The sequence below is a fragment of the Echiichthys vipera genome (assembly GCF_963691815.1).
Source record: "Echiichthys vipera genome assembly, chromosome: 13".
NCBI classification, from domain to species: Eukaryota; Metazoa; Chordata; class Actinopteri; order Perciformes; family Trachinidae; genus Echiichthys; species Echiichthys vipera.
In genome coordinates, this window is record NC_139838.1 from 21,817,849 (window position 1) to 21,844,992 (window position 27,144).

General features: G+C 39.7%; 2 protein-coding genes across 2 annotated transcripts; one reads left to right on the forward strand and one right to left on the reverse strand.

Annotated features, from left to right (window-relative positions):
- Positions 1–635: 635 nt before the first annotated feature.
- Positions 636–14,654, forward strand: slc44a4 (solute carrier family 44 member 4; the record flags this gene model as incomplete). The annotated part of the gene is made up of 22 exons (XM_083925300.1): positions 636–681; positions 5,591–5,639; positions 5,841–5,914; positions 7,890–7,968; positions 8,074–8,173; positions 8,276–8,407; positions 8,610–8,670; positions 8,902–9,022; positions 9,579–9,662; positions 10,060–10,172; positions 10,504–10,626; positions 11,102–11,201; positions 11,351–11,443; positions 11,626–11,728; positions 11,978–12,237; positions 12,580–12,674; positions 13,174–13,277; positions 13,425–13,498; positions 13,642–13,712; positions 13,992–14,086; positions 14,190–14,274; positions 14,536–14,654. The coding sequence occupies 22 exons, from the start codon at positions 636–638 to the stop codon at positions 14,652–14,654; spliced, it is 2,181 nt and encodes a 726-aa protein (XP_083781426.1).
- A 904-nt stretch (positions 14,655–15,558) lies between these two features.
- Positions 15,559–27,139, reverse strand: rnf5 (ring finger protein 5). The gene is made up of 6 exons (XM_083925478.1): positions 26,790–27,139; positions 20,504–20,522; positions 19,830–19,942; positions 19,684–19,741; positions 19,483–19,594; positions 15,559–17,680 (listed from the first exon to the last, which is right to left on the reverse strand). Exons 1-6 carry the CDS (start codon positions 27,014–27,016, stop codon positions 17,562–17,564), a joined length of 648 nt encoding a protein of 215 aa, XP_083781604.1. The 5' UTR covers positions 27,017–27,139; the 3' UTR covers positions 15,559–17,561.
- Positions 27,140–27,144: the final 5 nt, after the last annotated feature.

The following is a 27,144-nucleotide window of genomic DNA, read 5'->3' on the forward strand; positions in this document are numbered from 1 at the left end:
CATGTTAAAATAGAAGCTATTATGCTATAAACAACAAAAATTGTGTTTTATAATAATAGGACAACAATTCAAATTAAAGAATTCATAGCTATTTGTTGTGAAAGAAATGCGGATTGAAAAGTACTTAATCCAAAATTCAAACACTTCAAACCTTGAAAATTTATCAAGGCTTTCAAGCACCATACAAAACTGGCCATTCTGGGTTCCCTGACCACCTTAATCACCACTGTGGAGTAGAGGTGTTAAGTGGCATAAAATGGATATTATGAATAATAGTAAAGTTAAATTGTAGTAGTAACCATTTGTATTAGACTGGCACACTTGCCAACACGGGTTAGTTCAGGTTAAGGATACATAATCACATCAGAGTGATTCCTCTTCACAATAAACAATCTTTGACGGCACGCGCAGGTGCGCATCTCTCTGCAGGTGCTCTCATGACGTCACTGCCTAGTTACAAGGAAGAAAAAGATTTCTCACTTAGTTACCGAGCCCGCTCCGACACCGCGGAGCTCCGTTAAAACGAGGTTTTACCTATTTTTAAGGAAGTTTACGGTTATTTTAAGCAACTAAAGTAAGTGAGAAGTTGTTTTTTAGAAGTAAAGCAAGACAAAGGTGGAGGTTTCGTTGGGAGAATGGGTAAAAAACAAAAACAGGAGACAAACCCGGACTCGGAGTATGGTGAGTTCACGTCGCCCGTTAATCAGACAGAGGCCGTTGTTAACAACATACCTGTAACTGTTAACGTAACATTCAGCTAACTTTAGATCATTTTAACTTTCATAGGCAAGTCTAGTGTATTTGTATATCACATTTCAACAACAAGGTGAAGCAAAGTGCTTTGCATAAAGGCATATGAGTTACACTGCAGTATAAGCAGTTAATAAAGTGTTTTTTATGCAGAAGTAAACAGAAAAGTCTGCATTGTTGATTTAAAAGAGCTGCAGTTTTCTGTGAGTTTGTTCTGTTGAAATACTGTTTAGACCACATTGTTCCTTTTTATATTTAAACCCAGCTACTAGTTAACTTTACAGTTTAGGTTATAATTAATATAGTGCCAAAGAGATAAGCTGAAGACCAAATGGAGGCTGTGTATTAATACCTGTCCCCCAATAAACATGGTTTAATGGTTTACAAACAGTTTATTCATTTATGTCACAATAACATCCCAGACACTTGACCTACAGCTGAGGAAATGCTTAGAATAAACAGGAATCTTTGAGTTCAGGTACAAATGAATCGCAGAGTATAAGAATTAAACACACGTTTAATCATTATTTTTCTCTGTTGTTTCTTTTTATAGCTTTTCCTGCAAAATATTAGATACTTTCACCTCTTCTTAAGACCTCTGGAAATCATTCAAATAAGACAAATCTGACCTTTTGGTTTAAATTCACATCATTTCTTAACAAACAAAACTAATTTTCACCTGTGATGAGGGATTACAAATACCCATTGCTTAATTTAAAGTGGTCACAAGTCAGAAAGGTTTGGAAAACACTGCTTTAAATAAATCACAGTCAACTGAGCATGCTCTTAAAATAAAATATAAAGTGTAATGTTGCTTTGTTGTGGTTAAAATAATCACGCACAATTGTACAGATGTTTAACTGTATTATTTTGTGAGCTGGTATTCGCAGCTATTTAGAAATCATTCTGGTAGAAATCTCATTTATTAACTGCCTTTGTGGTGTTAAAATAGACCAGAAAATCATGATAAATTTAATTTAAAATAACTTCTCATGACAGTGACAGAAGATGATGAACGTTGATTTGTTGTTTAAGGCTGTGACGCAATAATTGATTTTGGGGCTGCAGCTAAAAATAATTTCCATTATCAGTTAATCTAACAGTTATTTTCTTGATTAATCAATTCATTATTTGGTCTAAATGTCAGAAAACAGTGTAAACCATCCATCACTGTTTCCCAGAGTTGAAGTTGACATTTTCAAATGTCTTGTTTTGTCCAATCAACAGTCCCAAACATATTCAGTCGACTTTCACAGAGAAAAACGCACCGTGAATTTTTTTATAGTTTTGCTCAAAAAAGTTCTTATTTTATTAGTCGATTATAAAAGTAGCTGCAGATTCATTTTCTGTCATTAGCTAATCAATTTATGGTTTCAACGTTAACCGATGTGTCCCTCAAGTTACTTTTTCTATTAATCATTGGTAGGATTTTTTATTTTCTATTTCCATCAGCTTTAGCCAATGACGGATACGGACTGCCAATTTTCTTGAGCCGATATTTGGAGCCGATACTACTTTTGCTCCCTCAGTTTACATCATAAAAATTGCACAATGATGACAAAAAATGTTACAAGTCTCAATTTTAAAAAAGGAACGATTATCGAACTTAAAAAAGGTGTCTCCAGCAACACAGAGCTGTCAGTGTACGCCTGTCTGTAAATAATGCCGGGAAAAAACTATAGGCGAACACAGCAGCCAATGTAGACCGATACGATACACCTAGAAAACGCAAATATTCAATGTATCACTAATTGTTGGTCTATATTTTGGTGTGGTAAAGACTCTACAACATGTAAGATGAGATGCCCTTCACAGGTCGACATGTTGAATTGTTTGTTTTGTCGACCAAAAGTCCAAAAGCCAAAGATATTTAATCTACAATCATATAAAACGAATGGGGAATCCTCACGTATTTCTGCTTTTATTTGCTGATTATCAGAATAGTTGCAGATTGATTTTCTGGCAGTTTATTAATAGTTTGACTCTAAAATTGTCCATTCGCCCACAGTAGAGCCTTTAAGACGTCTGGTGTTGTGATATCAGACTGAAAGACACAGAAGCTGTCTGTCATGTTTCTCTGCGTCTCTGTTTACTCTTTGTGGCATTTGATGCTTTAATGGAGTCACACATCTATTGACAGTCTGGGAGGTTTTGTAAGGCATCAGTAAACAAACCCTCCCTGGAGGTAAATAACTAATCGGATTTCATGTCTCCTCCTCAAATAACTTATGAAAACATCTGAGAATAAGAGGAGAACACCAGAGGTGACCGCAAGTGTTTAAATGTAGTGGAGTCAACTGAAGCTCTGTTCTTAAAACAGCTTCTCTGCTGTTGTAAAAGCCGTCACGAGGAAGTAAAAACCCATTTGAATGTTGACGAGGCTTCCTGATTCAGACTGCCTGTTGTTGTGTCCCAATTAACTCAGGTTGTTTTGTTGTTCAACACGTCTGGGTTTTGTCCCGTTCGGAGCAGTTACACAATTTAAATGCAACCTTTTTTTCCTCTTGAAAATGTGAAGACACTCAATGTTGGGAAATAAGTGACTTGCAAGGGGTTCTTGTGGTAAATCATTGACCAGAAAGTTTGTTAAAGCAGGTTGAGGCAACAAGGGGAGAAAAGACTCGGTGTTTTAATGTAAAAAGCACGAATGGGTTTATTTTGAAAAGCTGTACACTTGTTTTAGAGAGCGGTGTAAAGTTTGTCACACGGAAACATAATATTCCTTCTAGAGTAAGAATTAAAGATATATATCATATATCAGTCATCTGATGTCAAGTGGATTAAAGAAAAATCTTAATCTGGGCGTCCGATGAATCATTTTGTATTAATGGTGAAAGTAATTTTTTTAAACCCATACTCTCCATCTTCTTTTTGAATATTTATTCTGATAAGAAATCCTTTCTGCGGCTGTCGCGGCTTTGACATGTTTTAAAATAAAGGTATTTATGAGTCACGTAACAGTTTCAACAGTTAAATCAATCACACTTCTAGATGAATACCGGTACACCACTTACTCTTATATTTTACACTACGTTCTTAGTCCTCCTGTGTACGCTGCAGGTTACCAACAAGCTTGTTGTCAACTCTCTTACTTAAAGAAAACCCTCCTTCCAGTCAAGCGACCCATTGATAAATATATTCATTTGTTTATTGTGTTGTACCCAACTTTGGCAAAGTAAAGTAAAATTAGAGACAAAAGGTCAAGTGAGGACCCCCACACCCATCATCCTAGAGCAAGTCTGTCTGGGGCTCAAGGTTCAAAGGTTTAAAGCTTTGCTGCAGCGTTTTAAAAGGGCATAAAAAATGTCATTTTTATGTGTCACACAGAGTCACAGTGAGCCACTTTCCACGTTGTCATTTTCAACAGTATCCTAGCAAAGCTGAAATCTGACACTTGCGGCTCTCCAAGAGGCCGATGAACAGGTTCCTTTGTTGAGCAAATTTTGTATCATTGTCCGAGTAATCTCTCCCATATTCCAGAAATGAAGGTGTAGAAACCACAAAAAGGCTTTGACATGGATACTGATGTGTGTTCTGTTGAATTCATGTTTCATTGTGTGGCTGTCCATTGTCACACACTTGTTGTTTACATAAGATCCATATGAGATAATACTGTATCGTAGGAGTTTATTTAGAGGAAAGCTTTATTTATCTAAGACATGGGATTTTAGTTTAACTGGATTACTGCTCCATTGGAGTTTTTAATATATATTTTTGCTTTTTGTTTTGGTATTTTGTTGACAACACTTAATCTGGGACTGCGCCAAAGCTACAAGCCTATTATATCCTGTTGAATATTTGCATCCTACTCCGAAGTCCTGGCGCCAGAGTGTGCTCGCAGTGTTGACACAGTGTCTCCATTCACTCCTATTCAAATTACAGTCAGCGGAGATAATGGCAAAATGTCCATCCCTAGGGAACAATCATATTAAGAAAATGCTTCGGTATTTGCATGTATTAGATGGAAATATAACACTTGACCAAATCACGTCGTACGTTCAGGCTCTTCGTCACAACTTTTTACCATTATTAGTTTTCTAGTAAAGTGTTGGAGCACGAAAATGCTGATTCTACTTTGTTGTTATTTGTGGTTTTCAACCTAACACCTGCCAAAAGGTGTTAGTATCTTCTTATGATCTCTCACTATGAACACGTTAGCTGTGATCTCCTCAAACAAGTTTTCAGATTGTCAGTTTTCCCATTAAAATGAATAAATGTCTCTGACGCTTCCTCCTCTGAATTCACCTGAGCTTGAACTGCGCTGCTCCTTTTCTCTTTACTCTCTTTGCACATGAAGGAACAGACGTGAAGTAACTATAATTAAGTTAGATAATCAACACCCACTGGATTCAATTGTTTGTCTTTCCCTCTGTTCCAGGAAACAGCTATGACACATTTCTTTCCTGTAATACCTGTGTCACATCTGTTATGGGCATTTTATTGTGAGCAGCTGACCCATAAAAATATAAGATTCCTTCACTTGTCCCTCAAAGTTTTTCCTCATTTACCTTCCCTGTAGTTCATTAACTCTAAGAAGAGTCAAAATGGTAAAATGAAATGTTTAACCTTTATATAACAAGGAAGTTTCTTGAGATAGAAATGCTTTTTCCTCAGGGAGCACTTTAGTTACAGCTTATATAGAAATGAAACAGAACAAACATGAAATACAATCTTCAAACACACAACACAAAGACTAAATCCAGCTCAAATAAAATAAAGGAGTTGCATTTCTCAGTTACCTGAACCAAACCCAGCAGATTAATGTTTCAAAGATAACGGTGTACCAGTCAGTGATTAATTTACTTTGCATTAAAAACGACCTAATGTTTCCTTTTCTCAGGAGAAGCTGCTCAGTTTGACCCCTCCTTCAATGGACCCATAAAGAAAAGGTGAGTCTGTCTCATTGGCTACTGGCTGTTTCCCACTAACTAACAAACGCCTTTAATCCCCAGATCCTCAGCCTCACTGTTTCTGTGTTTGCCAAGTTTCTGTTGACTGATAGAATCACATTTGTCACCCCCAAGGCGAACTTCAGTGCAAAGCTCAGCCTGCTCACTTTAACCTGTTGCCGTCTCTCTTTCCTTCATCAGAGGGTGCACTGATATAATCTGCTGTATCCTGTTTATGGCCGTCATCCTCGGCTACATAGCAGTCGGGATTTTAGGTGAGAGTAATCTGACGACACCATCAGTCATCATTTTCCATCATGTCCTCTCTGGGCCCTTCTCGTCCTCGTCTTTGCTGTTTGACCAGTCTTAAGGTGGATTTGCTGCTAGATTAGTTGAGATATTTTAGTCTTTTTTGCGCCTAAAAAGTTAGCCACACGACTGCTAACTGTGGACTCAGGAGTATTCAGAAGGATTTAGACGTCTATCTAAGGTGTGACAGATCTAAGCCAAAGTCTAACTTTGTGAAATCAGCCCCAGGTTAGCTTAACACTAAGATCACCAGGGACGCCCACAGAAAGCTCCAGTGATTGGGCCCTCCTCAAACGGCTTAACTCATATCAACGCATGTGCATGCTCTCTCCTACAAACATACATGTAAACTTAGACAGACGACGCTGAAAGCACACTGCCGTCGCTGCATGTCGTGCGACGCGAGTCAAGTGTGCGTCAAATCTAGCACCAAAAAGAAGCACTGCAGTGCGTCAGCGTTATTACTACTTTAACTGAAATGAAAGCTCTGAGCACTTCTCCAGCTCTGCATTAAAATCATGTGTGGACACCCAATACTTAAACTTGATTTCTTACACTAGCAATGGATGACAGGCAATATATTATTTTCCATATTCTTTATGATGACAGGATTATGGTTTGTGTGTAGCTCAGGATGTTTCCCAACCTCAACAACTCAGTGACGGAAGCTACTTAGGCTTAGAGGAGAAGGTTTTCTTTGTGAAACAAGCTGCATTTTACGAAAGAAACAATGGATATAATGTTTATTTTTGTTTTTAAAAAAAGATAATTGTTTGAGTGTTTTATACATATCAGTAGCCCTGGCTTCACAAGACGATATCCTAACCTGGGAGCACTGACCTCCTGGATTTATCTGCTTTAGATCCAACTAGCAAAGTAATAAAGTTGTTACAACTGTCAGAGTTTCAAAACTCGGTTGCTCCATTAAAACCTCAGACACAATGACTGTTTGTGGGTCTCCTCTCTTACACTATGACTTGCCTGATCCCTCCATTGGATAATTGTCAGAGTCACTTCCTCAAAGCAATTAAATTCAGTCTGTATTGTTATATCCACCCCTTCTGTAGAGATCTCTAGTACTCTCTACTGTGTCTTTATAGCTTGCAGTCATTAAATGCAGTTAACGAGGGACAATATTGCAATTCTTGTTCTGAGCAAAAAAAGCACTCCACAGTTTGTCCGGAGCTAATACGATACTTTAGCCGTCACTAGTGAATTTCAGTAATTCTAGCCAGTAATTCATCGACCTGTACTTTATTAATCATAAAAAAGAAGAGAATTTTACATGTTGAGTATTACTATTATTATGTCAGAACAGCTGATTTCCATGTGAACATCCAGTCAGCGGGTCTTTATTGCCCTGTCATCAAACTCATTCCAACGCTCAGGACTTTCTCTCTTATCTAGAGTCAACAGAGAAGCCTGATAAGTAATGTGTGTCAGCGGCTGAGGCTGTTCAAAAGTGTTGGTTAGTTACGGGGGAGAAATCTACTGGCCAGTGATGATACATGAGGGTGGGTTAATTCTACAGTTATAAAATATTCCACTGAACACATGAGAAGTTATATGATAAGAGACGTTCATCAATACTTGAAAGTGCATCCTGTCAGACCTTTGTCCACTCTTGTGGTTGGACGAAAATAATTAATTCATTTCTGTTATTACACCAAATTCTTTGACCTGATAGGACATTTCCAAATCAGTTCGCAGTCTGACGGGAACGCCAGAATGTCTCTGCCTCAATCAATAAATCAGATTATCTTCTTCACATCCTTCCAAACAAACACAATAAAAGGTTTTGTGTTAAGTGTTAAAACATGCCCTCGTGCAGTAGTACGGCAGTAGTTGTCAGTGGCAAACATAAAATAATTGAGCGTGACTAACAAAAAATTGACGTCACTGGCTTCTTCTTATCTGTGTTGTGATGTTTATTCACATCAGCTTGGTTCTTCGGAGATCCGAGACACGTCCTTTATCGAAGGAACTCAACGGGATGGTTCTGTGGCATCGAACCCAATGAGTAATTCAATCTCATCTTTCCTGTTCACACCATTTTTACATGTTTTAGATATAATGAATATCCATTTGACTGATACAAAATCAACTCTCTTTCTGTCTTTTTCAGAGGAAGACCCAACCTGCTCTACTTTGACATTCTCAAATGTGCCACATCCGTTAATATTATGGCCACCCCTCTTAATGGTTTTCAGTGTCCAACCACACAGGTAGAGAACGCTACTTAATTTTGTTGTGATACTGGACCGTTTACTGTGCTTTCACAGTGTCCAAGAAATTATCTTTTTATTTCTTTAATTCCTTACCTACAGGTGTGCGTGGAAAACTGTCCCACTGAGTTCTGGGCTGTGGGAATAGAGGCATATTTTCCGAATGTAAAGCCAGCAGACGTTTTCAATCAAAGCCTCTGTGTGCCAAACATAGACCTGGCAAATACTAAGCTGGTAAGTGCCACTTTCTTACAGTTTGTGAATTTTGTGTCCCCCTAAAAGTTCCCGAATGCACATTTGTTTTGGTTTCTTTTAGTAAAGAACCATTTTTGGGTCATGAAATTGGCATCAGAGGGTCTGTATTTTGATCTGCAAAAGTAACCTGGAAGGCTGGCGTTAACTCTTTTTTCACAACATTTAAATTTCTTCCCCTAAGAAAGTTAAAGAAATTGTGGACAGGGAGCTGTGTCCTTTCTTCTCCATGCCAACGATATCTGGTGAGTGAAATCACTCCCATACATTGCGTTATATTCATATTAATTTCAGTCTGATGATACATCAGCACTGTAGATCAAATATTAGTGTCGATTTAACTGCTCCTGCACAGAAACTACTCTTGTTGTTTATTTCCATGTATTTTCAATCAAAGATGGCTTGTGATGCAAATCAAGTAATACATTATAATTGAATCTATTTACATCTAATTTGATTGTTTTCTCTGCTACTAGTGCTGGGCAGATGTTTGCCTGATATCTCACTGCTGGGGAGGATCCCTGAGGCCTTTTCCAATGTTCCAGGTTTACCCTCCTCAGTCAACGACACAGTCAGCCAAATCAAGAACGGCACTGGGTAAGATTCATTTCAGCACATGCTTGCAGATAACTACAAGCACACGCATGCATGCAGACACACACACACACACACACACACACACACACACACACACACACACACACACACACACACACACACACACACACACACAAACACTCAAACACTTTAATAACACTATTTCTTTCTCCTCCTCATCCCCAGCACAAGGTTGGTTGCTTCGTGAGTTTGACCCTTAGTGTAGCAGCTGGTTGTAGTTGCCTTAGATGCTGTGTCCAAAACTCTCTGGGGCCTTGCAGAGTTAGAGTTTCATGTGTATTATTACTCTTAGAAGATGGAGAAAAACTCAATTTTCTCTGTCTTTACTGAGTGTCTGGGGTTATCTCTATCTTTACCACAACACAACTTTTAGTAACGTACTACTGGTGTTACAGGAATGTGCTCGTTTGTTTTAGAAACATATTTGTTTCTTTTGTTTCCTCACTGCTTTACCTGACTCTTTACTTTTTACTTTTACTGTTTGAGAAGGCAAACTCTCACCAACGCAGCTTGTCCTTGTGTTTGTCCTCTTTAGGGACATTTTGAATGGCTTCAATGCCAGAGACATCGGCGTCCGCATCTTTGAGGATTTTGCGTCGGCATGGCCCTGGATCCTCGTGTGAGTTGCCTTGAAGAAACTACACATTCACTGCCATGATACTTGAATTTATGAATTTATTTCAGACTTGTGAAAAAAAAGAATGCAGAAGTATACACAATGAAATTAGTTTAGCTAATAAGAGAACAAAAAAACTGTAAACAACATTTATAAAATAAACTTTTCCTGAAAAGGAGTAGGAAGAAGTTTTCACTTATTTAATTCTAACCCTTTTTAGCAATTCAGTGATTGCTGTTATCTGTATCTTTTATCCATTACAATGTACAATACATACTTCACCTTCAAGTAATAATACTTTTTTTTTATAGTACTTGAACATTTAATATGTCTCATATGTCTTATAATTTAATAAATTATGTTTTGATCTCTTTTAAACCTGTTTCATCTCCGCTCTCAGTGGTCTGCTGATAGCCATGGTGGTCAGTATGCTGTTCCTGCTGCTGTTGAGATTCACTGCTCCAGTTATGGTGTGGGTGCTCATCATAGGAGTCTTGGCCGCTGGAGCATATGGTAAACTCTCCCCTGGAGCATGTTTTAAGGCAACGTAGAGTTTTTCGGGGATGGATTTCTAAAGAAATATCAATATTTGTACTATTTCTTTCCATCCTTTCTGCTTGGAAATGAAAATGAACATGTGGATCAGAAAGGTTGCAGAATGGATAATTAACTTCCCCTTATTAGAAGTTACTGTACAAATCAGTTCTGTACCTGTGCTGTTGAAAAACAGAGCAGATTCAGATCTATAAGTGTGTTTAAGAAAGTCAGCAAGGGCAGTTTATCTGTTATGACGAGATTATGCGCTCCTAGTAGCGTCTGAGTTGTTGGAGTTTTCCTCTTGCAGGTATATGGCACTGCTACTGGGAGTATGACAACTACAAGAAAGCTTCTGCTTCCATCACTGACATCGGCTTCACCACCAACTTCAACATTTACCTGCAAGTCCAAGAGACCTGGCTGGCCTTCTGTGAGTCTGAGTACCATCACAAAACGTTTCTCACAGTGTGGGGATAAGTCTTAGTCTCCAGGTGGCTTAGTGGCATTTTTGGAGGGACAGGTGTCGGATACAAAGATGAAGAAAAAACAATTAAAAGGAAAAATGATCTCTGTATACTAGAAATTAAATGAAAATAGTACTTGTGCTGTTTTGATACAACACTTTGTACTCAGGCAAATACAGAGGAAATGATAACTAATAACATCATAAATGCTGAATCACATCCAAAACTACATGCAATATAAACAATTTGTTGCTACACACACACACACACACACACACACACGAGTCACTGGTTTACAACATCACCTACATTATAAAATGCTTCTGATAAAAGATAACCCTGATTTAAGGATTATCGCTTGCTGCAACTCTAATAATACTTTGTGTTGGGTATTTGTCTTTATTTATTTTTAAGTTGCGCTCTTGTATTTCTCTCCTCCAGTGATAATCATATGTGTGGCGGAGGCGATCATTCTCCTGACCCTCATCTTCCTGCGCACCAGAATCCTCATCGCCATCGCCCTCATCCAGGAGTCCAGCAAGTGAGACCTGATGCCATACATTAAAACACGGCGTCTACTCATGTTTAATCGCACCTACTATTTACTCGTGTCTGTTCATTTGAGATTTTCCTAATATTTAAAGGTTTATCAGGTTCATGTGTTTTTTTTTGCGTGTTCGTATCCTACAGGGCAGTCAGTCACATGATGTCCTCTCTGCTGTACCCACTGGTCACCTTTGTCCTTGTGCTGGTGTGTGTCGCTTACTGGGGTGCCACTGCTTTGTATCCTTAAATCTCTTTGTTTTTAAATGTGTTTATGTGTTTGTATGCAGGCTGTTAATAACACTGTGTACAGTATATAGGTTCAAGCTATTGTTAAAACATATCTGGGGTTATGTGTGTTTTTTTACGATCTCTTCTACAGTCCAGAATATATTGTTCTTCTCTTAAACTGATGAATGTAGATATTTGGCCACTTCAGGAGGCCCGATCTACAAAGTGGTGGCTCTCAACTCCACTTTGGACGACTGTAAGAGCATCAATGGCTCTGTGAACTGTGATCCTGAGGTGACTGACTTACAGTGAAACCTTCTCACACTCGTCTCTTTGGATGAACTAGTAGAAATATTTCTTTAAAATCAATTATAATTTTAGAAAAATGTTTAAAAAAAATCCAGAAAAGGTAAATTTAACATTCAATCACCAGAGACTGGTCTGATATGATGAGAGGAATATGAATTCATACTGTCTACTACTGATGCTCTGACACACTCTTCACGCCCTCTCCATCTTCCGTCCATTCTTCCGTCCTCTCAGAAATTCAACTCCTCAGATTACTCAGGCTGCCCCTCAGCAAGCTGCATCTTCATCAAATACAACGACGAGGGTTTCTTCCAGAGGAATCTTTTCAACCTGCAGATCTACAACGTGGTGGCTTTTCTCTGGTGTGTCAACTTCGTCATCGCCTTGGGGCAATGCACGCTGGCGGGGGCCTTCGCCTCCTACTACTGGGCTTTCTCCAAACCTGGCGACATCCCCACGTTTCCCCTTTTTGCTAGCTTCATGCGCTCACTCAGGTAAGTTTATGCTGTTAGCTGCCGTCACATCGGTTAAACAACGATAAACATGCCCATCCCTGTCAAAAGAGCCAAAAATACTGGATACCTGCAGTCAAAAAGGTGTCGTTTCTGGATTTCTGCTGTCCAGTATTTTTAGTTACATGATTAAATTACTTCCCACAGAGGGTTGTGCAGAAAGGGAACTTTTTTCAACCTGAAAGTAAACAGTACATCACAGGACATCCTGGCTGACTGCAGTTCCCTCTGTGGCTTCTAGAGGGCGCAGTAGACCTTCACAGAATAGTTGGGGAAAGCAGACTTCAGCCAGACAATCAGACATTATCATTTTTTACAATGCAGGTACCATGTGGGCTCCTTGGCATTCGGTGCTTTGATCCTGACCCTGGTGCAGATAGTGAGGATGATTCTGGAGTACATCGACCACAAAACCAGAGGTATGGCCGACATACCCTCATCTCACTTTCTAGAGGTTTATTTTTGTAACGTGTGCTTTGGTGTAAATAAGTCTTAATCTTGACAGTAGATCAAAGTGCACTTTGTTCAGTTCAACTTTCAGTCTTGAATCTATAATATAGGAATGACAGGATGTATTTCATTGATTAGTGGCTGATGTATTTTGAGCCAAATGTTATCACTGTCCAGAACTCTTATCTCAAAAGTTGGTGATTTTCAAATCAATCTTACTTGAGTTTCCTACATAAACAGAGATGTTTTTCTTAGCTCATAAAAATATTACATTTTGGAGACATGTCTCTTTACTTTACCTCCAGTTCTATTTTCCAAAAGTCTCAGTGGATAAATAAAAACTAAAAGTGTGCCTAATGTTTACATGTGGAAAACAGACAGTGTTCGTCTAAGTCAATGGCGTCCAATAAATGACGGGCTACTTGTACATATATACATGTTATACACGTTTTGGCTTTTTGTCTTCAGCGGCGCAGAATCCATGTGCACGTTTCATACTGTGCTGCATGAAGTGCTGCCTCTGGTGTCTGGAGAAGTTCATCAAGTTCATCAACAGGAACGCCTACATCATGGTGAGCACAACATGTTGGTGTCTACAATCTTAATGCTTACTATAATCTTTGTATTCTTAAATCATATAAAGATACAACAATCCTTTGCTTTAGATTACCTTAAAAACTTGTTTTCGACTGACTGCATGTGTTTCGTTTTCTCGACAGATTGCCATTTATGGGAAAAACTTCTGCGTCTCAGCCAAAAATGCTTTCATGCTGCTCATGAGAAATGTCGTGAGGTTTGTGCTGAAGTCGTGTTTCTTGTTCTAAAGGAGTTTTAATGTTTTCAGTGCTGACTACATGTTGTCGGACCTGTCCACGTGTTTGAGCGACTCAGTGAATAGTGTCATGTTTGTGTGACTCTAGCTGTGTGTCCTCTCAGGGTCGTGGTGCTTGATAAAGTAACGGACCTGCTGTTGTTCTTCGGGAAGCTCCTGGTGGTCGGAGGAGTGGGTAAGGATGAAACCATGAATTAGTGCTGGGAATACTACAGAAGAAGAAGTGGATCAGACTGCGTGTCGTCCAATTATGTTGGAAAGCCAAAGTGTAAAATCTACGGTCACATTTACTCTCAGTAGATGTGATGGGTTTGCCTTAACATTGGACTTAACATTCATATCTACATTAGTATCTTCAGTAGCTTACGTATAAAAATAAGATAAATAAATACATAAATAATTTAAGATTGTACATCAGAAAGAGGAGAAACTGAAATCTGAATCTTGTTTCCAGGCGTTTTGTCCTTCTTTTTCTTCTCTGGACGAATAACGCTACCAGGCAACACCTTCCGCTCTGAAACACTCAACTACTACTGGATGCCGATTATTGTAAGTCACTAATGATTCTTCCCAGTTTTTGAAAGAAGTCAGAGTTTGTTTAAATCTCATTGTTTTTTCCCACATTTTTTATTTCTTCATCTGTTTTTCGTAGACGGTGGTGTTCGGTAGTTACCTCATAGCTCACGGGTTCTTCAGCGTGTACAACATGTGTGTCGATACGCTCTTCCTCTGCTTCTGTGAGTACATGTTTACAGTTTACTGGGTGTTCGTAAAACCCTGCACCATTCACGTTATTGACACAGAAATACACATCAACACAAGGAATCAGTATTTTAGTTTGGAGCGATTTTTGAAACATGCAAATCTACTTTTTATCACGACAATTTCAAGCTAAGAACTGAACTTGGATCATTTTTAATTCACTAATACAACAATACACACAGAAACAAGCTCACATAGTTTCATCGCATCACTCAACCTGGCTCTCGCTCTCACAGTGGAGGACCTGGAGCGTAACGACGGATCTCTACAGAAGCCGTACTTTATGTCCAAAAACCTCATGAAGATCCTCAACAAATCCAACAAAGCACCAAAAAAGGCCAAAGGAAAAGACTGAAGATCATTTTATCTCTTAAACCACAGAGTCACCATATTTTCAGGAGATCTGATATTTGCTTCTTTTTTTTTTGTTTTTTACAAGTAAGTTTACCAAAAACCAATTTGCTGATTTTGCACTTTTTAATTCTTATTTTTTTAATGTGTGTATGTGTAGCAATAATGACTGTACATGGACGGACTGAGCACGTGTGAAATTTTAGGTTGACATACTTAAAATATTTTGGTCATTATGAGAAAAATCTAAAAATATTTCATCTATTGTTTTAAATATTTGTCTCTGTTCATGCGACTCAACATCAGAGATGCATTTGACTTATCATGCGTCAGTTAATGGCTTTTAACGCTGGTACGATTTTCTATTTCTACTTTTGGACGAGAATCTTCTATAGAGAAGATCGGGCGGGGGTAAAGCGGGATGTCCACCTATTGGAAGATTGGCGGTTCGATCCTTCAGATTACATGTCGAAGAATCAACCTGAACCCAAATTGCTCACAAAGGCTGTGTGTGAATGATTAGACCCTGATGAGCAGGTGGCAGCCCAAGTGTGTGTGTGTGTGTGTGTGTGAGAGAGAAAGTGGGGTGTAGTGTGAAAGCACCATAAGTGGTCAGAAGACTAAAGTTTATCATTTAGAGGACGCTGCAGAGTTCTTATACATCATATATTTTTAGATATTTGTAAAAAGCTTGTTTCATAAATACAAAACATTTTATGACCATGTTATTAATTACATTGCAAACAATGTAATAAAGTTGTAAATGTGTTGCCATCAACCTACATTTGAACCCATTCACTGTTTCCCATCCTTACAGTCTCCAATACATTTTTGTTGATATGATCATTTTCTAATCTTTGCGTTTCTTGTTTATCAAAATTCCCATTTCAAAACAAAAACAAGTCACTGTCAAAAGCCAGAATGACATCATTTAATGAACAGACGATACACAGACCCTTTGATAATATTAAAATGTAATGACAACACAAATCAAGTCACTGTTTCAATGCAGTTTTAATCTCCTAACATCATTTGGTTTTGCACAATGTGTCCAGTTTTAGTCTGTCGAATGGTGACTCCCATCGCTTGTGTCACATAAGCCTTATAATACAAAGAGGAGCTTGAACAGACAAGTACGCAAGTAATGATGAGCCCCAGCAGCCGTCCCGTCCGTCCCCCAGAAGACCTCCAGCTTCATCTCTGACCCTGGTGTGAAGGTTTAGGTGCCAAACACTCGCTTATTAGATCTAGTTCAGCTGAGTTCCAGTGAAATTACACAAAGGGAAAGGGTGAAGAGGGGAAGACTACACATTTGAAATTTAAAAAAAATCTGGGAGTGTGAAGTTAGAAAGAAGTGAGAGCTCTGTCGCCAACGTCTCATCTCTGCCTGAGGCTGCACTAGTTACTGCCGTCACACTGTTAACTGTGTTACTTTAGTTTCACATTGCTCAACTGTTCGTACAGCAAATATCCTTACATCAAATCACATTAGCAGGGAAGGAGAACCTTTATTTAAACTCATAACATTTATCTAATGGAAGAAGTTGGCAGAAGAGTTATTAATTTGGGATGCAAGCTCTTTCTCGAGCAAAAGGAAGGAATTAAAGAAAAACCAGGAATCATTTCTCGCTTTACAAAAGCATCTTGAGGCCGACTCGCTCATCTCGTACACTGTCGCCCGCTGTGGCTTATCATTCACTCGGAAAACACGTAAAAACAGCATTTACAATATTCATATATACAAATATATAATGTTTACGCACTCAGTCAGACACACACAGACACATAGTCAGGAAAATAAATCCACTGTGACAGGAAGTTGAACTGTTGCTCGTCATTCCTGTAATTCTTTTCACCCTTTGTGACTAGTTGAAATGATTCTCCTCACAGTCATCGAGCTACTTTATTAGCCAGAACTTGTTTCTCTTAACAATTTACTCTATAATCAACAAACATTGTGTGTCCGATGTGGAAAAAATCTCCCAAACTGGCCCTTTAACCATAAAGCCACCCATGTTTGTACAGCTCTGTGAGAAAAGACAACAAGTGGTTAAAAACGCAGCACTCGCTCCAAACTTTAGGACAACTCGGTCTACAAGTGACTTCACAGTGCAATGGCAGGTTTTTGTTAAGACAAATGTTTATAAAAATGCATCCTGTGCTGTTTCTATCTGTCCGTCAGGAGCACATCGCAATTTTAGGAGTACTTGTTCAATTCACGAGGAAACTGTAAACAGGAACATGATTCAATTACATTTTTCAACCTCCCGACATCGTACATGACTGACCCACTACTCTTTGGCCTTTTAGAGTTAGAAAAAGTTTCTATAGCAACCACTACGCTATCTCATACCCCTCCTCTTCCCGCTGCAGGAATAAACCTTCAGGAGTGAAAGAGAATTAGTCACTGAATTATCCTCCGCCCGCCTCTTTTCTGCACGCACAATACAATGAAAATCCTCTACATAAGCTCCCCCTGATCGTTTAATACTGTCTCTGAACCCCAACAGCTATTCTTCTGTGTTTATGTACAGGTGCATGTGGAGAGGGAGGGCCAACGTGACTTATTTTGGATTCACGCACCACTAATTTGTTGCATAAACAAAATCAGCGAAGCAGGTGGGCGGGGCTGAGACTCCTGAAGTGAATCTGCCTTTGCCAGGAGGAGAAAGCCAAATATATTATATTTATAATTATATATATAACATCCTATTCTTCTTGTTTTGGGATCAAACACAAACACTACGCTCTCTCCCAAGTTAGTACCTGCTAGGAAATGTAAAATTAGTGTGCGTCTGTGGCATGATTTTAGTGTGTTTTTTAAGTTTTGTTTTTATTTCTTTGCGCTCCTCCCTCCCGTTCATCGATCCACTCGTTCGTTCGTTCATCCATCCATCCCGTCCGGTCTCCATCACACGCTCAGCAGCCAGAAGAAGAAGAAGATGGCCACGAACAGGAAGAGGGAGTCTTGCCAGTTGTTATTGCCATTGTTGGGGTTACCGTTGCCTTGGTGATCGCTTGCATACTGGTCTGACGGGGGCGAGATGGGTGGAAAAGGTTATTACAGTGTGGAAATATGTCATTTTCTCTCAGCCAATAACAAAAGACAGAATTCAGGGACGACTTGAAGTAGCGCGGGATCATGGGAGTTGAATTCTTCTTCCTTCATCAGGTTAAAATATGAAATTAAAAACAACCAAGATCTAAAAAGCGTACTGTAAAGATTTGGCTTAAAATTAGATGTAAAGTCGATTAATAGCAGACAAGATGTGACGCCGCTGACAGACGACTACATGTAACAGACCGTCACCTTAAATAAATTACAGATTTTCTGGTTTGAACACTGTTCAACCTGAAACCTTTGGGATAACCACAAACCACATAACTACACAACTAAAAATATAGAACAGATTTAGTTGTTTTTAGACATTTTAACGTGGAAACTACGCTTAGGCAGTATCTATTTTTTCATACCTTCATGAAATTTTACCGTGGTATATGATGCTGTTTGTTTCAAAAATATTCCTCTAAGTCACTCAAACCGAAACTTCCTTCACCTGGCCACAAAACCCGCTACAGTGCATCCAGGATATAATAATACCCTGGCCGTAAAACTGCCCAAGCCTGGTGGAAATGTGACATATTATATCTTCGAGTGTGCACGAAAACCTTGCGTAGACGGGCAAAAGTGTGCGGTGGCAAACGTTGGTATTTAAAGTAAAAATTATTTGCGGAGAAGCGTGCGTATTGCTTTTGCGCACGTTTTTCTCGACTCTGGAATCAGCAACACTCGATGGAAACACCATGAAATAAAGCTCAGTCAACAGAAAAACACACACATGAACTATAAAATAACTGGCAGCAAATGTATTTCACTGTAAAGAGCCTAGCTGTAGCTGTGGGTGGGCTATACTAATATAGGACTATACTGTTGGCACTTGGCACACAGTTAAGATGCAGTTTGAATTCATTATCAAGTCTACATGTTTTTAATATCATGTTTAATTGAATTTTATAACTGCATACGTCGGTGCGTCAGTTTGGCCAAAGTTGTGAAAAGGTTTTATGCAAAGTTATGGCCAACGATTATGAATTAAAAAGGTATTTTGTCAGATACAATAATTTTTTAAATGTAGGAAATGATTACATTCTTCTGTTCTCACTAAAATTCGACCCTGCTGAGATAGAAAGCATTGATGTGTGGATCTCATGTGTCGCAAATAATGCTCTCGAATATCATCTTGTATTTCTTTTCATACCTATAAACACATTAAGACCTGTCATGTTATTCCCATTTTAAAAGAACCCTCAATATTTTATGTATGAATATGCTAAACTTCCTTACAAATACTAACGGTGGACTTGATTCACAGCTCGCTCTGTTGAGGCTTCCAAAAAAACACATTTTCGTAGCGCTCAACCTCCATTTCCGTCTCGGAGAACTTTGCTTTCTTCTGTGTCATTTTCCTAACGTCAGTCAAAGTAACGTCCACATTAAGACAGCGTCCATATTCATGCGCTCTTTAGCATGTGCCATTTATGGAAGATAGCGGGAGGAAAAGCTGGATAACACTGGACGGAGATTATCCCAGTATTGGTATTTATAAACGTAAGATTGCGTGCATTCTGCGGTGCACAGTTTTATAAATCTCATATTTTTTTTGCACAGCGCGTTCATGGTTTTTGTGGGAACGCAATGTTTTGGGAAGGATTCTACGCACAGTTTTATGATTTATAAATGAGGCCCCTGGAGCCTTTGAATTGATTTTACTCGGATAGAAAGTTCAAGTAACCACAACCAGTGAGAAAAGGACGTTTGCGTGTGTGTTTACCTGCTCTGTGAAAGGTGTCGTTGGCGTTGAAGACTGTGGTGAAGAAGCCAAAGGGGAAAGCACTGATGCCGAAAGACATGTGAAAGCCAGTGTCCCCGAAACCCTGAAACATCTGACAGAAAACAACAGGGAGGGAGTTTAAAACAAGATAAAGAGAATATCGCATTTCTGAGCTGGATAGGTGGACGTAAATCGACTCACCCCGCCTCGACTCTCCGGCTCTGTTCTCTGTCCCTGAGGCCGAGGTGGAGTTTTCAACCTGAACAACCGCAGAAACATCAAATCGTAAGATATCCATAAGGCCGTCGCAGACAAAGAACACCCACAGATGCAAACTCTCTGCGTACCTGGGGTCCTCTTGGCTGGAGCTCCCTCTGCCGTACAGTGGGATGACCTTCTCTCTGCTGATGCCTGCTTTACAGACGGGACACTGCTGCCTGCTGGGCCGCGTCTCCAACCACTGAGCGCAGTGACAGAGATGTCAAAATGTTAATGCTGCAGATCAGAAAAAACTCCTTTCTGCTGTCCAAATACAGAGTTCAGCGCCAAACAACAGCAGAAAAGAAAAGCCTGAACACGTCATCTCGGGAATGTTACTTGAAGCACATTCGCAACATTAATTTAACAGTAAGGACATTTACGCAAACGGTTGCAATAATTTTTAATCTCTACTTCACTATGTAGTGTTTATACTGCCACACCGGGGGCAACGTACGGCTCTTCATGGCTAAGTGGCGTGTGGCGAAGAGAAAGCTCCAGTAAACAGAGGCATTACGTGCATTAGTATGTTTAAGATGCACTAATCAACGCTGAGGTGACATCACAACCTTATGCTCACTACATTTAGGTGAACTTTCTGAGTGCTCGAGTTTAAAAAGGCCCTACTCAGCAGCAGCTCGCTCGCACGGGTGTTTTCACTTATTGTGTCAGATTGGAGGAGTTGTGTAAAAAGGGTTAATGGGACGACGCTAACAAACACCCATGTGGCTGTTTAAGAAGAATTACAAAAATAAATACTCACTTGATGCAGACAGGGCCAGCTGTAGAGACAGAGACAAAGACAAAGAAATTAATTTGCATTCTCACAACAGCTTCTTTATCCAAAATTTGTGTCTCTAAGAGGTCGTGGTGGGAGCTATCTTGTCAGGAAGGGGGTTAAATAACGCTCCAAAGCTGGCGAGGAAAAAACTGGCATGGACTTTTTCAAAGGGGTCCTTCTGACCTCAAGATATCTGAATGAAAATGGGTTCTACAGGCACCCACGAGCCTCTACTTTACAGACAACATGCTGTTTTTCATGCAGAGAAGCCATTTTATTGTAGTGAAACCATTAAACAATGAAAAAAACAAAAAAAACTTAAGCCCACTGTATAAAATGACCTGTTGTGACCTCTGAAGATGATCACAGCCTTACGAAACTTTACATCCACAAACTAGAGACCTTGGGCATTCAGAGGGGAGAGCGGAAATCTCCAAATGTTTTTGATACCGAATCACAGTGTGGGTTTTTCTATGGTATTCCTCAAAGCCTGGGTGTCATTTTGGAATGATTTGACTTTTTTTTTTCAGCTTTCCAAAAGGCCAAACGTTAAAGAGGTTCAAATGTCAGCTGCTTGCTTCAAAAAGGGCAAACAAAAATCCTGGAGCCAGTTTATTTTATGACTCATATAAATCTTAATAGACAGTAATGTAAAGCCTATTTGTCTTGGTGATTCTTTTTCCTGTGGTACCTGGAAGCCCACCTGGCCTGAACAGCATGTTCCTAACGAAGTGACTGATTAAACGTGTCCCCACTCCCCATCGTTAGTATTAATTGGCTCCATCTGTTGGGAGTCGTCAGCAGCCTCTCCTCTCGCCTGTGTGGCTGCAGGCCCGACCTGCTGCTGCTGCTGCACTGTGGGAGCGCGGGATGGAGGTTTGAGGAAAAACTGCATCAGGTGGGGAGGCAAGGTTTGGTTTTCGACTGAGAAGATGCCGCCAGTGTGTTTAACAATCACCAACGTATGTAAAAGAATCTTTATTCTAGGGTTTTTTTTGTCTTTGAATGATCTTTTCTGCATAAAAGCATTATTTCTGACTGCACTGTGTTCTTAATGCTTCTGTCAGGCTCCTAACGAACAGCAGAGTAACTCAGATGGTGCAGGGGAACAGGCAGGACTTGTTTTCAACACACTTTCCGTGCTTCATTGCCTCAGGTGGGTCTAACCAAACCCTCAATACAACCATCAACAAACAAATCATTATGCAAAACACGACCATGAGCCAATGTGCAGGCTTTTCCGCACACACACACATATATATATATACATATGGAGCGCGGCTCAGTGTGTAGTGTTGGTATAACGCCGGCTATCAGATCGCTGCTGAGAATGGCATTCCTGTGGCTACAAACGGCTGAACAAAGCGTAAGGCCTTAGTTGACATAACAACCCATTCAACAGTGATTTAACATGTGGCCACACGCATAGCCCAGCTCTTGTGACCTGAAATAACTGCGAACATTTCCAATAAGAGGCTCAACAACCATTCAGAGGCTGCAGCGTGAACGCACAGACTCCATTATGCTAGAGCCGTTAAATATGGACGCAGAGTCTCATTTTCATAACATTACATTAGAATAAGAGCATAAGCCCAGACTGGATTATGTCCAGTTACTCCCCTCTGATCTAAATCGTGTGTTTACAGACAGGCTATAGACTGCAGTAATGCTTCAGTAACTACAATGCTACTACTACAACTGTCCTTCATTTAGGGCTGCACATAAAGAATAAATATTTCCACGTTGAGGTCTTCAAATGTTTAGTTCAGAATGGAAAGATATTCACTAAACAGAGACGTTAAAAGCGAATCATATTGCAGGTTCTCTGCGTTGATGCTGCAAATGCAACAGTTAAATATCAGGAAATGTTTTGAGAAGCCCAAAGTATTTAAATTACTGTATTTTTTTTTATCCAACCAAGAGTCTAAACTCTAAAAATCATCTTATCATAAACAAAGAAACCCAGCAAACACTTTATATTTGAGAAACCAGACTTTTTGATTTAAAAACAACCCTGGAAAGAATAAAACGTTCCTGTAGACGGAGGAACTGTTTCAGCTCTGTCAAGCTTCAACCACTTTTATAGAACTAAGTGTTTTATAACAATGCTATCGATCTAGTAAATTAACCAATTTGCTGATCTACAGAAAAATAATCCGCTAACTTGAGTGTGTCGCTGCTTTTCTTTGTCTTCTGTGATAAAACTCAATATCAAGGTTTCAAATTGTTGCTTGTGAAAAAAAAACATTTAAGGAAACTGATTAAGAAATGCACTATTTTCTGACATTTTATAGACTAAACTCTTAAAAATGAATAATGAGAAGATAATCTGTAGCTGCAGCTAAAAAAAGGCTAGCAGTATATATTTTTTCTGGCAGAATAAGAGAGTTTTACCTCCTTTTTAGACCCTTAAAGTGATAAACTTAAACTGACTGCCTGGGTTTACGTCAAAGCAGCACCACTGGTTTCATCAACTCTGTACCAAGTGATGACTCGTAGGTTTTACATATGCAAACTTTTGTCCAAACCGTCCCTTCAGAGACTTGCTGCACCGCATTAATGTGCTAACATCCCTCCTCTCCTTCTGATATCATGTTTAATCTCAACACGATGAGCTCTCATTCAGTCTTGATGGAGAGAATTCACCGCGCCTCTAATGACGACAAGCGGACACTCGTAAAAAACGCCACAGGCTCATTAACCTCGAAACATTTACGAGACGTTAATGTCTCTTACACACATCACTCCAGAATCTTTCCCAGTTTGCGTTTGATTCTTTAAATTTCAAACTATGTGAGACAATGTACGGCAGTCTGCTGCTTATGAGGAATCAGTTATAGTTTCCGTCACATTATTTTCAACTGAATCAAGGGTAAAATGCAGCGAGACAATCTGATTATAAACATTAAAAGCATTAAACAATAAGTTATGGCTTCTTTCTTATCTTTCCCTCCTTATTTTCATCCTTCTCTTTACTTTCACGTTTTGTGTGTATGTATTACAAATACTGTTTGTATTGTTGCAACTACATTTGTTTTGTATCCATTTTGTGATTTGTTTTGTTAACTCACTGTGAAAAATGAATTAAATACATTTGAATAAAGGGTAAAATACAAGTTAAGCACCAGTGAATATCAAGATGATGCAAGAAAAGTGATACAGGCTCGATTCAGCAGAGTATTTCTATTTATTTGTGAGCATTTTGGAAACAAATGCAGTTATTTTGCTGCGGCTGAACTTAAGAATAATAGTAAATAAATAAATAAATAAATGGTTAAATAAAGGAGTTTAACGCACACTGAGGACATTTAAACTACAAAATGCATGGACCAGACTGCTTTTAAATGTAGTTTTCTTTAAAAAATCTAATAGAAATAAAGATAATTAATATGCAATCATTGCAACTTTTGATCTGAAGTTGCAGCAGGTGATCTGAAAACACCTTTCACCCTTGCCGATAGTTTCATCACAGTTTCATCACGTTTCACAGACGGGGACACGAGCAACTACGCAGCTGAGTTACATCAGCTACACTAACACACGAGCTTCAATGCAACTGCACGTGCAACTGTGCGGGGAATTTATCTGATCTCCTTCATGCCAAACATACTGTTCTGCGTGTAAAGAAATGTCGCCTGTCGTACTTTTCTTTTAGGTTTGGAAAGAGAGACTCTGTGGGTGTCTGTTGGTCATAATTTCAAAGGTCCTTTTCTCTAAATACAGATTTAAAAAGCACTCAAAATACGTACCGTCTTTAACAAACGGGGAAATTACAACTGTGTTCTTCCTACAACTAATGTCAAACTCAAACACTTTCAAAGCATTTCAAGGTGCATTTTCAATGTTTCCAGCACCTCACAACTGCTGTAAATTAAATATATAATAATAAACATAGCACATACAGTATATTGCACGCTTTCATCACTTTAAATCAGATGTTTTTGTGCTATAAACAACCATAACTGTTCATGACAGCTTTCTACAGAAGGCTGCAAATTATAGGTAAATGTGTCACCTGTTTTAAGTACACTTGGCATCCTCCTATAACCTAGATTTGAAGCGTCTTATTAAAAATCCATATTTCAAACCTTAAACACCACATTATAAGATGTTAACGGGCCTGATGGGGAGTTTAACACCCTGGTTTATGTCAGGCTATGTGACATCTTGCACACGATGGTCAGATTAAAGCATTTTTTTGGGGCAGTTTTGGTGCGTTTGCTACAGAGGTCTTCTTCGCGGAGTAAAAAACCTCGACACTGAAAAGGAGATAACGCAAAAGGAGCAGAGACATACGTCCTTAAACTGCCACAACACGTGCTGCACACCCACACAGATCATTATCATTTAAAACTACAACACCCACGTCATTAACAGGTGAAGAGAGGTTCTTCTGTTATGACTTTTACTGCAGATTATAACAGCCTCAGTTTGACCCCAATCCAAATCTCTTGGCTCTAATCTCACATTAGCCTGAACCTGTGAGCGAGCACATCCGTCAGTCAACAGCCTTTAAACGCGCCACTGCGTGCATGCGTAGATGTGCGACACACACGTCTGTAGGTTTGCGCAAGTCTTGAGAAACTGAGATTGAAGACAAAGGGACTTGAATCACAGAAAAGTGCAAACAAACCCAGGGTCACAGTTGCAGTCACAGTGATCTTTTATATAAATATATTTTTATATTATGGTTGAAAAATAAACATGCCAGTGCTCCCAGGCAAACTATTGTTTCTAAATTACCTCAAACGTAGTGCATCTTATCGTATTTACTGATAAATTTAGTTTATACAGTCAAAAGAATTGTGGAAAATTCCCGTCACAAGTTCCTGGTGCTCAAGTTGTCTTTTTAAAAAGAAATTACGCCTTCTTTTATTTTTTTTAACCCAACTGCAAAATATATAATACGAAATATTAATTAGAAAATGATTTTAAAATACAGGAAAGCAGCAAATCCTGTGTGTGTGTGTGTGTGTGTGTGTGTGTGTGTGTGTGTGTGTGTGTGTGTGTGTGTGTGTGTGTGTGTGTGTGTGTGTGTGTGTGTGTGTGTGTGTGTGTGTGTGTGTGTGTGTGTGTGTGTGTGTGTGTGTGTGTGTGTGTGTGTGTGTGACATCTGACCTCCATCAAACCAAATGTATGATCTGATCAGGCTGGGCCACTTAAATTCTCACAAGACCGCAGCAGATCACATGTCCAGCCTTCATGACCACAAACACGGTGTATAATGTGCATTGTGCAAAGACCCCTTAGCTGGAAGAGATGGAGGGAGGACCCCCTGCTGTTAAATCTGACATAACATCCTTTCAAAATAAGATTTCCGGGTCCAAACGCTCCGTTGAAACAAAACAAGACAACAGCGGCTGTACATGTGAACAATTACATCACCTCTTCCGTCCGTTAAACACCTTTTTAAACGATAAGAAAGAGGCAAAATGACAATTGCGTTGTTTTTTGAAAAAACTCTGATCGGGGAAAACAGCACTGCGGCGTTGTAGAAATAAAAGACTTGGACCCGGAAATCATATTTTGAAAGGGCGTTACGTCACGGTTTAACAGCCTAATAAGACCTTGTCAAAGTTGTTAAACATTTTAAATGTGTCCAAGTTTATTTCCTGTAGCAGGGAATGTGAATGACATCATCTGACAGAAAGTTAACAAGGACCGAGGCTGCTGCCGTTGAAAAGGTCTATACACACAAATTTTATGATGCAAACACTAAACTATTAAATAAATTTAACATTAATATGGACCTTTTCAAAGATGTAAACGTAAACATGCCAAAACAGTCCTAATTTGTTTCCTGTTGAATGTACGTGAATGACATCAGCCGACAGGAAGTTAACAAGGAGCCAGGCTGTTGCCTAGCAATGGAATTCCGTTGAAAAGGTCTATATTTAAACATGTTTGTGTCTACATTACCTGAAGGCCTTTCATCACGGTGGTGTGAATTAAATGTCGCTTAATTTCACAAAAAGGACGATTTATCTTTGCTAATGTGTTGGATTCATGTTTATGAATATTTCCATGTTTGGAAGAAGAAAATAAACTTTCAGAAAGTGACCAAACAATATTTTGGCGGACCCCCCTTGGAGCAAGTCTGAGGACCCGCCCACGGAGTCCCGGACCCCCGTTACATAATCCGGAGACAAACGTCTGGGACTAGCGTGTTATTGCGGCGTGAACTGACGGTAAAGGAGGCCGCAGACACCAGAACCGTAACCAAAACAAGCAGCTCACACATCAAACCACCCCCTCCCCCGACTCGTACCAGAACAAGTGGCCGCACATACTGATGACCGCGTCCGTGGCAGTGTCCAAACAAATGTTGCACTCGAAGGTGGCCCGGTCCCGCTCCCGTTCGCCCTCCCCGCCGCCGCCGCTGCCGCTGCCGCTGCCGCCCGGGCCGTCACGGTCGTTGCTGCCCTCCCCGGCCGGGAATCCTCCTCTGCTGGCCGGCCCGCCGTCACTCGAGGCCCGGGGATCCGCGGCCGCCATAGTATTTACCGTACAAGCGAGGAAGGTAGCGTACCCAACCCAACCCAACCGGGCCAGACCCGAGCTAACGTCAGCCGAGAGTCCGAGGCGACGACAAGTGTCACCGCCGCTCCGAGCTGCTGCTGTCT